General features: G+C 37.9%; 2 protein-coding genes across 3 annotated transcripts in view; one reads left to right on the top strand and one right to left on the bottom strand.

Annotated features, from left to right (window-relative positions):
- LOC127663289 (misshapen-like kinase 1) overlaps positions 1-488 on the top strand; it is an 88,947-nt gene extending 88,459 nt beyond the window's left edge. For both annotated transcript variants that reach the window (XM_052154798.1, XM_052154799.1), the window contains one exon: positions 1-488. This exon is cut by the window's left edge and continues 2,591 nt beyond it. The gene's annotated coding sequence lies outside the window, so the exon portion shown is untranslated.
- Positions 489-831: 343 nt separating this feature from the next.
- On the bottom strand, positions 832-12,252 carry LOC127663290 (E3 ubiquitin-protein ligase TM129-like). Its single transcript, XM_052154801.1, has 4 exons — positions 11,830-12,252; positions 5,114-5,588; positions 2,848-3,007; positions 832-2,330 (listed from the first exon to the last, which is right to left on the bottom strand). The coding sequence occupies exons 1-4, from the start codon at positions 12,032-12,034 to the stop codon at positions 2,082-2,084; spliced, it is 1,089 nt and encodes a 362-aa protein (XP_052010761.1). The 5' UTR covers positions 12,035-12,252; the 3' UTR covers positions 832-2,081.
- Between the last annotated feature and the right edge of the window lie 49 nt (positions 12,253-12,301).

The following is a 12,301-nucleotide window of genomic DNA, read 5'->3' as shown; positions in this document are numbered from 1 at the left end:
GGGTCTTTTGAATGTTGTATCTGGGCTTTACTGCGGTTCATTTGAGCACAATAAATCTTCTTACAATCTTTATTCAGTTTGATTTTCATTTTCTCTATTTTATCATTAAAATGTCTTGATATAGTCAGTTGATTCTCACGTTGCTGTTTCACTTTTGGTCACCACTTGAAGTTTGAAAGCTTTTAATGTCATGTAATTCTTCATTCATGTGAGTCAGCTAATAATGTAAATGTATACTAAATTTGACCTTTTTTTCTTTATATCATTGTAATATGAATGTACATTTCCTGTATAAAGTTTTGTAGAGTTATTGTACTAGTATAATGGACAGTTCAGTATATGGGAATTATTTTATATACATTCGAGTGTTATGCTTGTCAAAAAACCCTCTTTTGTTCAGACTGTGCATTTTACTCTATGTATATATTCCTTTTGCATTGTCTGACTGGTCTCAATAATAAAATATCTGTATAAATGTACTCTTTCAGCCAAATAAATGTTTTAAAAGTTCTTTCTATATTTTTGGTTGTTTCAATTACTGTTAAGTTTCAGTACACTTAGCAAAACACCAGTGGAAAAACTGATAAATCACAAATAAATCGCTAAAATTTACATGAACATACGTTTTCAGTAATCAATCATTATTTTGGTTTCTGTTCAGAACATACAATCTTATATTGAAACAGTAAATGGCAGTAAAAGTGTGCATTGTGTCTAAAAGAATATAGATGTTTTCTTTGTAAATGATGGCCTTGCTTGAGTTCAGATATGAAAAATACCAGCATCAAGTGTGAAGAATGTTTTATGTTAAAGACTTCTGTGCTAGTGAAAGCGGAGTTATTTGCTTGTACATTGTGAAGTGATATTTATGTCAAAAGTAGCTCAAGCTTTTGGTTGGTTTTGAGTGTCAAAAACATACAATGTAAAATCAACTACAAAATAATACAAATAATACAATCCCAATGTCCAAAATCCTCATAATGCACCTAAACAATGATCAGCAACTCACTAAAATAAATCTTTATTATGAGGAAGAGATTCTTTCACAAAGATCAGAGATGGCTTTTTCTCAAACTTATATTTATTCTCAACAATATTTATAAGCATTATGCCTGAAACACAACTCAATTCTAACTATCAGTTGATGTGCATCACATTTCTGCAGCAGCAATATTATAAAAATTAAGCAAAAGGTTTCAATTCAAATCAGAGTTTGCATTTAAAGTAAATGTCTGACAGCATCTGTAATCAATTGAACCTTCAAAAATAAAATGAAAATGAAGCAACATTACAGCAAACTAAAGCAGATAAACCCAGCGTGATAGAATCGAAGCCAAACGCTGATTAACTTGATATTTCAACTTTTGATACGGTGTAAACTGATTTAATTCAATGTATTTTCATGAAAATTCAGCACATTTGCTCCCCAGTGTGTTATTACTGTAATGCATCTAAATTCTCAATGTTTTTTTTTATTGTTTTATTTGGCAATTGTCATTATTGTAAATAGCGATTCTCATAGCTGTACGACAGTAATTCTTACTTGATCACAGTAAAATGTATGCCTTTTTTCCAGTATAACTGAAAATTAGTGCAAGACATACTAAATAATTATGTATAAATACTTTGCAAAGTAACACTTTTTCTGGCACTACAGTAATGAATGGGATATATTTGCATTAAGGCAAAGGGGGGGCTTAGCTAGCATGAAAATATTGTTGCAATGCAAATTCTTATTTTCTTTAAACAACTTTATGAAAATGTCTTTATTTTCTTTAAGCAAAATATAATTTCTTGTTTCTTTCTTTATATGTTAGGGGGTGCAGTATAACCTTTGTTTTTTCATTATTATTACACCCCCATTATAATCAGATATGTGTTTAGCTTGGGAGGCACAAATATTTTTGAAGCGGTATGGAGGTGAGGTTTTACTGCATCCTTATTAAATGGGATGGGTGGATTTAACTTACCAACACATATCTAACCACAACACACATCTGATACAAAAATGTCCCCTTGAAGTGATCTGTGAGTGTTTCAAAGGCATAAAGATATAAAAAGCTTGAAGATGTAATATTCAATCAATGAATGGGACAGACATCAAGAATGCAGAACTTGGCCCTGCAGGTGGGACAGGGGACCCTGCTGCTCAGCCATGTCTCCGGCTGCTGCTGGTCCTGACGGCTGGCGAACCATTTGCCCATACAGGTGAGACACCACATGGGTCTGCAGTAACAGTGCTGGCAGTCACCTTCACCTTCCTCCTGACACACACGCACAAGCTTCACATTGGCATTCACCTGCATACATCCAATACATGCTTCCAGTTCCTAAAAAGAATGAAAACATGAACAAAAAAAACATGTTGACAGTCAGAGGACCAAAGTTTTGTCTTTTTAAAACTCAATGTAAAGGGACTAATGGAAAGGAGGCGGCGGGAGCTGGCTTGACAATATAAATGATATTTAATAATGAACTTAACCAAAAAGACAAACACACACAGGTGTCAGACAGCTGCCCGGAAACGCTATCTCTCGCTGTCTCACTGCCATCTCCGGTCGGCCCTTATCCCTCTCGGAGGCTTGATTAGCCTGATTAGGGGCCGGGTGTGCGGAATCACGACCCGGCCCCGCCCCCCACCCTGCCACACTCATCATACTTCTTTAACAGTCGAGAAGAACAGTCTTCAGTAGTTACAATACATACTCTAACAGTACTTGAAATTCTTCACTCGTTTAAGGTGGTCTAGTAGTACATTGGACAATTCATTTTAATTTCCCTTATTCCTGAATGGCCTCTTCAGATCCTAAAACATTGTAAACAATGACTGGTTGGTGATGTGCTCACCTGTCCACTTGGGCACTTGTAAACTTCATTCATCTTCACATAAGACATAAAGGTCTCCAAAAACAGCTCACTCATTGTCAAATGGATGACAACATTGGCAGCATTTCTGATTGGTGCATGCAGCTTCTCTTGTAGCTCAACGTACTCTGTAGATTTCAATCTGGAGGGTAAAGAACAGTTAGAGTAGCATATCATTTGAGGAGAATAAATGAGTCATACACAAAGGTTGCACTAAAAATAATCATTTTTCATCACATTGTTGCTGTCATTTTCTATAAAACAGTATATAGTGTTTTGGTCTATAATGATCTGGACTCGACAAAAATGTTCTGTGATGGAAGCTAAAAAAGATTTCAAGTTTGGCGAAACAGATTTAATTTATTTATTTGGTCACAAAACAAAGACAAAAATGTAAATCATTATATCTACAGCAATCTTACTATTGTTCACATTCCTATTCACATTTGAGGATAAGAATTATACTGTATAGGCTAATTACTATGCTAGTTCTTGAGATCAGCAATGCAATTAAGCAGATTTTTCCAGTGATTTTCAGGTGTGAGCTTCATGTATATAATCACCGGCCAGTAGGTGAGAGACGAAGCGCATTAGAGTCTGCCAGCGGAAATTGGTAATCACTTGACTGTCGGGACTCCCTGCTAAAAGTTAATGACTTCAAAAACTAAAAAAGCACATCAGCCTTGCTTGAAAACAAATTCTGTCGCTGAGGGCTCTTCAAGTGTTCTCATCAAGTGACCAATGTGCTTCTTATTTTACTTAAGAACTGACAAGACACACTCCGCTGCATAGCATCAATGCTGGTTGTAATGCAAAGTGATTATGTCTCAAAGCGTTTTTCCTGTGTTTTCCTCCTACACTAATATAACTAATGAAATCAGAAAGCGCAGACCCAATAGTCTGTTTTTATTGAACATAATTTCTTTGCTCTTTACTCTCTGCATATGGACATACACGTTCATCGCCATCAAGAGAGATGGCGATGAGAGATATAACAGGTGTAACTCTGCAGCTGAGTAGTTCTGTTAGCTTTACAATTATTGCAAATGGTGATGTAAAATAAGAAAGCGAAACAATTTGAAAGTCATCAAAAGATCGCTCCAACCTCGAGCATTTGCAAATTGTAAGCTTGCTTTTTTGATTATAAGCAGAAGTGACAGAGTTAGATACACAAAATAACAGCATTTGCATTTCGGATTAACAGGTTTATGAAGGTTTATACATGTGTAACATTGTAAGATCAGTAAATATGCGCTTCTCTGCACACGCTCAGATGCACGAGAGAGATTTTGACTTGTGCAGATTCTGCAGTTTTAAGCTTCTCCTCTATTCACGGCCCAAAATTTACGAAATTTAAGACTTTTTATGGCCTTACATTTTAAAAAGTTAATTTAACACTTTTTGAGGACCCGTGGATACCCTGGTTATTTTGATAAACTTTTATTATATTGAATTATCTTTAAAAAAAAAACAAGATTTAATAAATGTACTTTAGTTTAGTTACTATACTTAGATTGTATAGTAGTTTCTTTTGATTTCTGTTTAGTCATAACATGTTGTAATTAGTTTCTACATTACGTACTTGTTAATATATTAGAAAGAATGAAATGACAGTACACACAGTAGACCAGCAAAGATTTATGGCATTTGCGCATTACCAATCGCATTTTCTCATAAAAGACCCAATCAAATTGTACATACAGTGCGCAGAGAATATGGCATTTACTCATAGTGCACATGAAACGCTTTTACGTTGAAGTCGCACTTACGCACTTGTGCGAATCTAGCGAGAGCAGCAGCAATCTACTGAAAGTTTAAATGCCGTGGAACACCTGCTTGAATCATCACGGACTGATCATCATGATTTGTGAATTATTAGAGGAACATTTGATCCTTATCCTGAAGTTTTTGATTCTGGCTGATGGAATACACGCTTCAGAGGACAATATTAGATGAGCGCTGGACGGGAAGAAAACACTGGATTTTCGTGAGGTGCGTGAATCTGTTTAAATCATATTTGCAGACAGATGATAGTAGTGTCAATGTGATATGTTGCACACAGACACTCCTACACATGCAAGCAGGCAATTCTCTGCTCCCTCATGGCCTTAAGAATCCAATTGCCCAAATGGGAAAATGTATTGGCATCTCATTTTTTCTTTTTCTTTTTTTAAATTAATAGTGCACATCTAAAAGAAAGCATTTAAAAAAATTTTTTTTACAATACATATCCACAATAAGAAATTACCTTATGTCAAAAGACTTGACTCTTGGGTTGATGCTGGCAACGGTGATGGTGACAATCTGTACCGGTGTGTTTAATTCAGGTGATAGGTTGTGATGCTTGGAGTCTGTGACAGTCAAATGACAGTTCTGATGCAATGCAACATGCAAGTAGTATGTTGTGACCTTCATCACCCAAGTATCAGTGACTATCACTCTTGCGCTCAAAGAACCTGAAGTGAATTTGTCAATACGGCGAAACTCTGTGTTGATGGACGACGCGACGGCCCTCCAGCTGGAGTGGGGTAATGCATGCACACTCAGTGCTTTACATATCGGATGATTCGCCCATCCACGTCTGGACCAATAGAAAGCAAGAGCACAGCTTAGAAGCTGGATGGCCAGTGTAACACCCAAGTAGATTTGCCATCCTTTACTTGCATGATGGACGTACATGAGATTCTGTTCTGGAGAGGCAAAACACATTCCGATGTAGTAACCTGCAACACAGGTGTAACACAAGTGTTATGTGCTGATCAGAAAACTATACACACAGTAATGAGGAAAGATGTTCACAGATGCCAAGTGTTCATCAAACTATTCAATCATAGAAAAAGAAAATATATTATCTAATGAATTATGAACATATTACATCAATGTGCCCTTGTGTTCATATTGAAAATGCAGTGCACAGTAAACTTTTCATTCAATAATAAAAATACAATAAAATACAACAGGAACAAAATAATTACATTGTGTTTAAACTGATTGGGACTAATGATGGCAAACATACTGTATGTTTCATGTGTTTACAGTTTTTTACGATTGCTATGACAAATTTTTCAATAATTTTAAAAATTTTCCAAAACTCTTAACACAGTTAACACTACATCCGTCTGTGTAAGCTATACTATTAACGCATTTCTTGTTGCTTTAACACAAAATGCAAACAATTAACACATATTTAAAATGCTTGAACTTCTTTTACACACAAGTTCAAACAAGACCAAAACAATGGATTTTTACTGCCAAATTTAACAATGCTTTAACACTGTATGTCAGAACAGATAACACCATGTTCTAAACCTAACCTTACAGGCTAAAAACATGTATGGTAAACAGCTGTTTATATTGTGAATTGAAACACAAATATATCCTCTGTATTTTATTCTATTGTTGCTGAGAAACAGCTGATTGAATTATGCAAATATATAAATCACAGCCGATTCCCATCTAGGAAACACACTCAGGTGTTGAGGTTCTTTCAATCGCATGACCATATGGTATAATGTAAAAGAGGACCTTTTGGGCTGATGTTTTGTGGAAAGGGAACAATATAGAGCAACAAAAGAAAGAAAAATGTCTGCACTAAGTAGAGGAAGACGTATACCAGGACAAGGGAGAGGAGTGGGACAAGGGCAAGGGAGAGGGAGAGGAGTGGGACAAGGTCAAGGGCAAGGGAGAGGAGTGGGACAAGGGCAAGGGAGAGGAGTGGGACAAGGTCAAGGGCAAGGGAGAGGAGTGGGACAAGGACATGGGCAAGGGAGAGGAGTGGGACAAGGGCAAGGGAGAGGAGTGGGACAAGGGCAAGGGAGAGGAGTGGGACAAGGGCAAGGGAGAGGAGTGGGTCAAGGGCAAGGGAGAGGAGTGGGACAAGGACAAGGGCAAGGGAGAGGAGTGGGTCAAGGGCAAGGGAGAGGATGGGTCAAGGGCAAGGGAGAGGATGGGTCAAGGGCAAGGGAGAGGAGTGGGAGAGGAGTGGGACAAGGGCAAGGGCAAGGGAGAGGAGTGGGACAAGGACAAGGGCAAGGGAGAGGAGTGGGTCAAGGGCAAGGGAGAGGAGTGGGACAAGGGCAAGGGAGAGGAGTGGGTCAAGGGCAAGGGAGAGGAGTGGGACAAGGACATGGGAGAGGAGTGGGACAAGGGCAAGGGAGAGGAGTGGGTCAAGGGCAAGGGAGAGGAGTGGGTCAAGGGCAAGGGAGAGGAGTGGGACAAGGACATGGGCATGGGAGAGGAGTGGGTCAAGGGCAAGTGAGAGGAGTGGGTCAAGGGCAAGGGAGAGGAGTGGGAGAGGAGTGGGGCAAGGGCAAGGGAGAGGAGTGGGACAAGGACAAGGGCAAAGGAGAGGAGTGGGTCAAGGGCAAGGGAGAGGAGTGGGTCAAGGGCAAGGGCAAGGGTGAGGAGTGGGTCAAGGGCAAGGGAGAGGAGTGGGACAAGGACATGGGCATGGGAGAGGAGTGGGACAAGGACAAGGGCAAGGGAGAGGAGTGGGACAAGGGCAAGGGTGAGGAGTGGGTCAAGGGCAAGGGAGAGGAGTGGGACAAGGACAAGGGCATGGGAGAGGAGTGGGACAAGGACATGGGCAAGGGAGAGGAGTGGGACAAGGGCAAGGGAGAGGAGTAGGTCACGAGCAAGGGAGAGGAGTGGGACAAGGACAAGGGCATGGGAGAGGAGTGGGACAATGTGGCATTCCACCATTCCCGTGCAGTCACAGCATGGTTTGACGCCCATCCTAGGATGATGTCCCTTTTCCTTGCTCCTTACTCCCCTTTCCTCAACCCCATTGAGGAGTTTTTCTCATCCTGGAGATGGAAGGTTTTTGACCATCATCCACAGGACCAAATGTCCCTCCTGGATGCAATGGATGCTGCATGCCAAGACATCACATTGAACACTGCCAGGGGCGGATAAGGCATGCCAAAAGATTCTTCCCACGATGCCTTGCCAGAGAAGATATCAGGTGTGATGTGGATGAGAACATGTGGCCAAATGCAGAAGACTGGGCAGATTAGAAGATGACTCTTTTTTTTTTCTTCTTTTTTTCTTCTTCTGGTGCTGGCGTATATTTTGTATTTTCACATAATAAATGGCAGCTATATTGCATATTTTTGTTATCTTGCAGTAATGTCCTTTTGCAAATAAAGTCTTTATTGCAGCAATTCTGTCTCTGTATGGTTACTGTAATGAAAAAATGAAGACATTCTATAAAGCACTCTGAGATGGGTCTTTTTTTATTGAATTTCTGCAGCAAAAGACCTAAACCCAACAAAACAAAAATGTAGAGAGGCTTCAAAAGAAACTGCAGTGCAAAACACAATCTATGATCAATACAATATACTGTCTGTTGTATAAGACCTGACACATATAAAATAATGCAGTTTCTGTAATTCCATCTGATGTTAGTGTTTTTATGACATTGTGCTATGATTGACTAAATCTTCCTGTTGGACGAGAACATATGTTAGTGTTTTGAAAAATTATTTGATTTTGAGACATGTTTGCAGTGTTTTGGTAGACATAGTGTATTGTTGCTAGTGTATTATTTTATTTTGAAAATTAGTGTTGGAGTTTAGTTTACAATGTGTGATTTTGAGCATGAAATTAATTGTTTTGACAATTGTGTGTTGTAGGTGTGTTGGTGCGTTAAGAGTTTAGGAAATTTGTTAAAAGTATTGAAAAAATTGTCATAGCAATTGTAAAAAAACTGTTAAATTATTTTGAAAGCTTATAAATATAAAAGTAATCTGGAAATGTAGTAAGGTCATGCGACAACAATGAAGTGCACAACAGCCTAAATCAATTTTGTTTTTGCAACATACAGTGTACTTGTATACTATTTTTAAACAGTATGCAGTACATAGTATGTCTAGTATGCAAACACAGCAATTGTTTGAATGTGTCATTCCTACAATTTGGTGCCTTTTCAGTCCCAAGTACAAGTTACGGTTTTTATCACCCCAAATACTTTCCTTTCACTTATTGGAGAGTTATATTTGAATGTTAAATTTACATAGCACTTTTCTGATACTACACTCAAAGCACTTTACACAGTGAACAAGGGGACTCTTCTCAACCACCACCGGTGTGCAGCATCCACCTGGATGATGTGACAGCAGCCATAGTGGGCCAGTACGCTCACCACACACCAGCTATTGGTGGAGAGGAAAAAGTAGAGTTATAGTGCCAGTTATTGGATGGGGATTATTAGGAGGCCATGACTGAGAAGTGCCAATGGGGAATTTGGCCAGGACACTGGGGTTACACCCCTACTCTTTACAAGGAGTGCCATGGGATTTTTAATGAACACAGAGTATCAGGACCTCAGTTTATCGTCTCGTCCGAAAAATATATATACTGCCGGCCAAAAGTTTGGAATAATGTACAGATGTGGCTCTTACAGCTGAAGAAATTGGTACTTTTATTCACCAAAGTGGCATTCAACTGATCACAATCTATAGTCAGGACATTAATAATGTGAAAAAGTACTATTATAATTTGAAAAAACATTCAGAACTTCTTAAACAACTTCAGAGAGTTCTCATAAAAAATCCTCCAAATGCAGCAATGACAGCTTTGCAGATTCTTGGCATTCAAGCTGTCAGTTTGTTCAGATACTCCGGAGACATTTCACCCCACACTTCCTGTAACACTTGACATAGATTTGACCGTCTTGTCGGGCACTTCTCACGCACCTTACAGTCTAACTGATCAAACAAAAGCTCAGTGGGGTTAAGATCCATAACACTCTTTTCCAATTATCTGTTTCTTTGCCCACTAGAACCGTTTCTTTTTGTTTTTCTGTTTCAAAAGTGGCTTTTTCTTTGCACTTCTTCCCATAAGTGCCTGCACCCCTGAGTCTTCTCTTTACTGTTGTACATGAAACTGCTGTTGAGCGGGTAGAATTCAATGAAGCTGTCAGCGGAGGACATGTGAGGCATCTATTTCTCAAACCAGAGACTCTGATGTAATTATCCTCTTGTTTAGTTGTACATCTGTCCTTCTACATCTCTTTCTGTCCTTGTTAGAGACAGTTGTCCTTTGTCTTTGAAGACTGTAGTGGACATCTTTGTATGAAATGTTTTTTGGCAATTTTAAGCATTGTAAGGCCTTCATTCTTCAAAACAATGATTGACTGTTGAGTTTCTAGAGAAAGGGGTTTGTTTTTTGCCATTTTTGATCTAATATTGACAGTCTATTGCATACTGTGGCAACACAAAACAAACACAAATACAACGTTAATCTTCATTTAACGAATAAAATAGCTTTCAAGCGTTTGATATTTGCAAGTGATTTTATAGTACCAAATTAGCGTTACTCAAGAATATGGTGTTGGAGTGATGCTTCTGTCTAGATTTGATCAAAAATTACTTTTTTCAAATAGTGTTTTTTACATCAGTAATATTGCATTCTCTCAACAGCTTGTATTCTTTTGTGGTAAATGTGTAATTTAACCACTAATAGTGGAGGTTTTTTTTTTTTTTTTTACATTTCACATGATTGTCTATGTTCTATGAGGTCTATGTTATAAAATGACATCACACACACACACACACACACACACACACACACACACACACACACACACACACTAGAGGTGACATCAACCATTCGGAAAAACAATGTTATTTGAAGTGTGCAATGCTTCTTATGTTTTATTTTATTGTGTGATGTTAGTCATGTGTTGTCAAGCCTATACTTACGCTATCTCTAGTATAGCTCACAGAGATCACAGGTAAGGGACAAAACATGTTTAAATCTTAGTTTTAATTCTTTATCAAGTCTTTATCTAATAATAGTGTTCAGAAAAGGAGCAGTGATAAAATACATTCTATCATTTTTTTCTTCCGTTTTCTCCCTATTCTGAAAATTCTGAGCGAGTTGACAAGCTTTAATATTTTTCCATCTTAACCATGTGTTGTATTCTGGAGCCCTTTAGTTTTTCCTCAGTTGAAGCTGCTTCTATAATCTAAATTCAAATGCCGAAATTATTTTACAGTTCTTAACAGAAATTATCAGAATGGGATGAGGAAATTAACATATTGAATCTGTGACCGCAGAGATTTAAACTTTATTTCAAATAATAATAATAAAGAAATATGTGTCAAGCATGCCAGAACACATGTCTTACTGTTGCATCCACCATGAACAGGAACTGGGAAAGGGGTACTCAGAGTTACAGCTGAACATGACATTTTCTGATTTATTCAGGATTATAACAAATCTGACAGCGTTGACACCAAGTAAGGACACAACTTTTATAGGCAGTTTTATGGAAAATATCACTTAAAGTTTACTTTATGTATTGTTTGATATTTTACAGATCCCAAACTTTCCCAAAGTGTTGCATTTTTAAACACTTTGTTTGGCAGATAAGTTACATGTGCTTCCAAGTATAGAGTATGCATTATATAACTATTTAAAATTCTAAGTAATAAATGGCTTGAGTATACATATTTCCTTAAAATATAACTTTCTAAAGAATTTTGTGATTATGAATGTCTTGATTTTTAACATTTGTAAGTAGGACATGTTTTTTATCAGTTCATGTCAGTATATATCTTTAGTATCAATATCATGTTTTTTGAATCAGTGAGCTTAGTATACATGTTCAGTTTGAGAATGGTCTGTAGCTATGCATGGAACAACACAATGCTCAGTGTTCAACTAGAGCACACAATGCAATGGGACATCCCTAAAATGGGACAATGCTCAAATGAGGTCAGTGTTAACAATATACATTCTACAGTTTGAATCGTTTATTGTTGTACACTGCTTTGACAAATTAAAAATGAGATGCACTAGTGAGAACAGTATGCAATATATAGCATATAAAACACAGCGGTAGGTCATTTTTGTATCGCTTCTATTTGTGTAGAAAATGCCTTTAGGGTTTTATATTATTTACTAACATACAAAAAGAATACCAAAACTAAAGATCAAGAATCGTGAACGTGACATTACCCAGCGGTAAGAAGCAGTGGGCGAGTAGAGTCAGTGTGGTTCTCCTGATGTGGTGCTGAATAAAGCAGATGTCTTCACTGCCCAGCAATTCTGAAAACAGATGCTGAACCGTAAAACCAGCCGAACGAAATTCATTTGGCGTAAAAATAAAACACAGTGTGAATACTATATACGCCAGAGTGAAAGTAGTGTCCGGCCTGTCCATGTTTACATCATTAAAACACGCATGAAGCCAGACGCAATTTCATTCATACATATTCAGTGAGTCGCCCATAACAACAGCTATCGTCGATTAGATTTACATTTTTCTGTCAAATACATACATTCATATATAATTAACATGCACTCTTAATTAGCTTATGAAGTCGTCGAACACGTTAAAAGCAAAGAACATGTATTATTTCGTGACATTTCCATCAGTGAAAGCAGTGGACGTAGCAGCAACGATCGAGATTTTTCAAAATATAAGTCA

This window comes from Xyrauchen texanus, chromosome 23, assembly GCF_025860055.1.
Source record: "Xyrauchen texanus isolate HMW12.3.18 chromosome 23, RBS_HiC_50CHRs, whole genome shotgun sequence".
NCBI lineage: Eukaryota > Metazoa > Chordata > Actinopteri > Cypriniformes > Catostomidae > Xyrauchen > Xyrauchen texanus.
This window is presented reverse-complemented; position numbering and strand designations above follow the sequence as displayed.

Excerpts from the sequence above, each read along its gene's own strand:
- LOC127663290 (XM_052154801.1), bottom strand. The coding sequence starts at position 12,034 with ATGGACAGGCCGGACACTACTTTCACTCTGGCGTATATAGTATTCACA. Across the intron at positions 3,008-5,113 it reads GTCAAGTCTTTTGACATAAG|ATTGAAATCTACAGAGTACG; the intron begins GTAATTTCTTAT and ends TTTACCCTCCAG. Across the intron at positions 2,331-2,847 it reads ACAAGTGCCCAAGTGGACAG|GAACTGGAAGCATGTATTGG; the intron begins GTGAGCACATCA and ends CATTCTTTTTAG.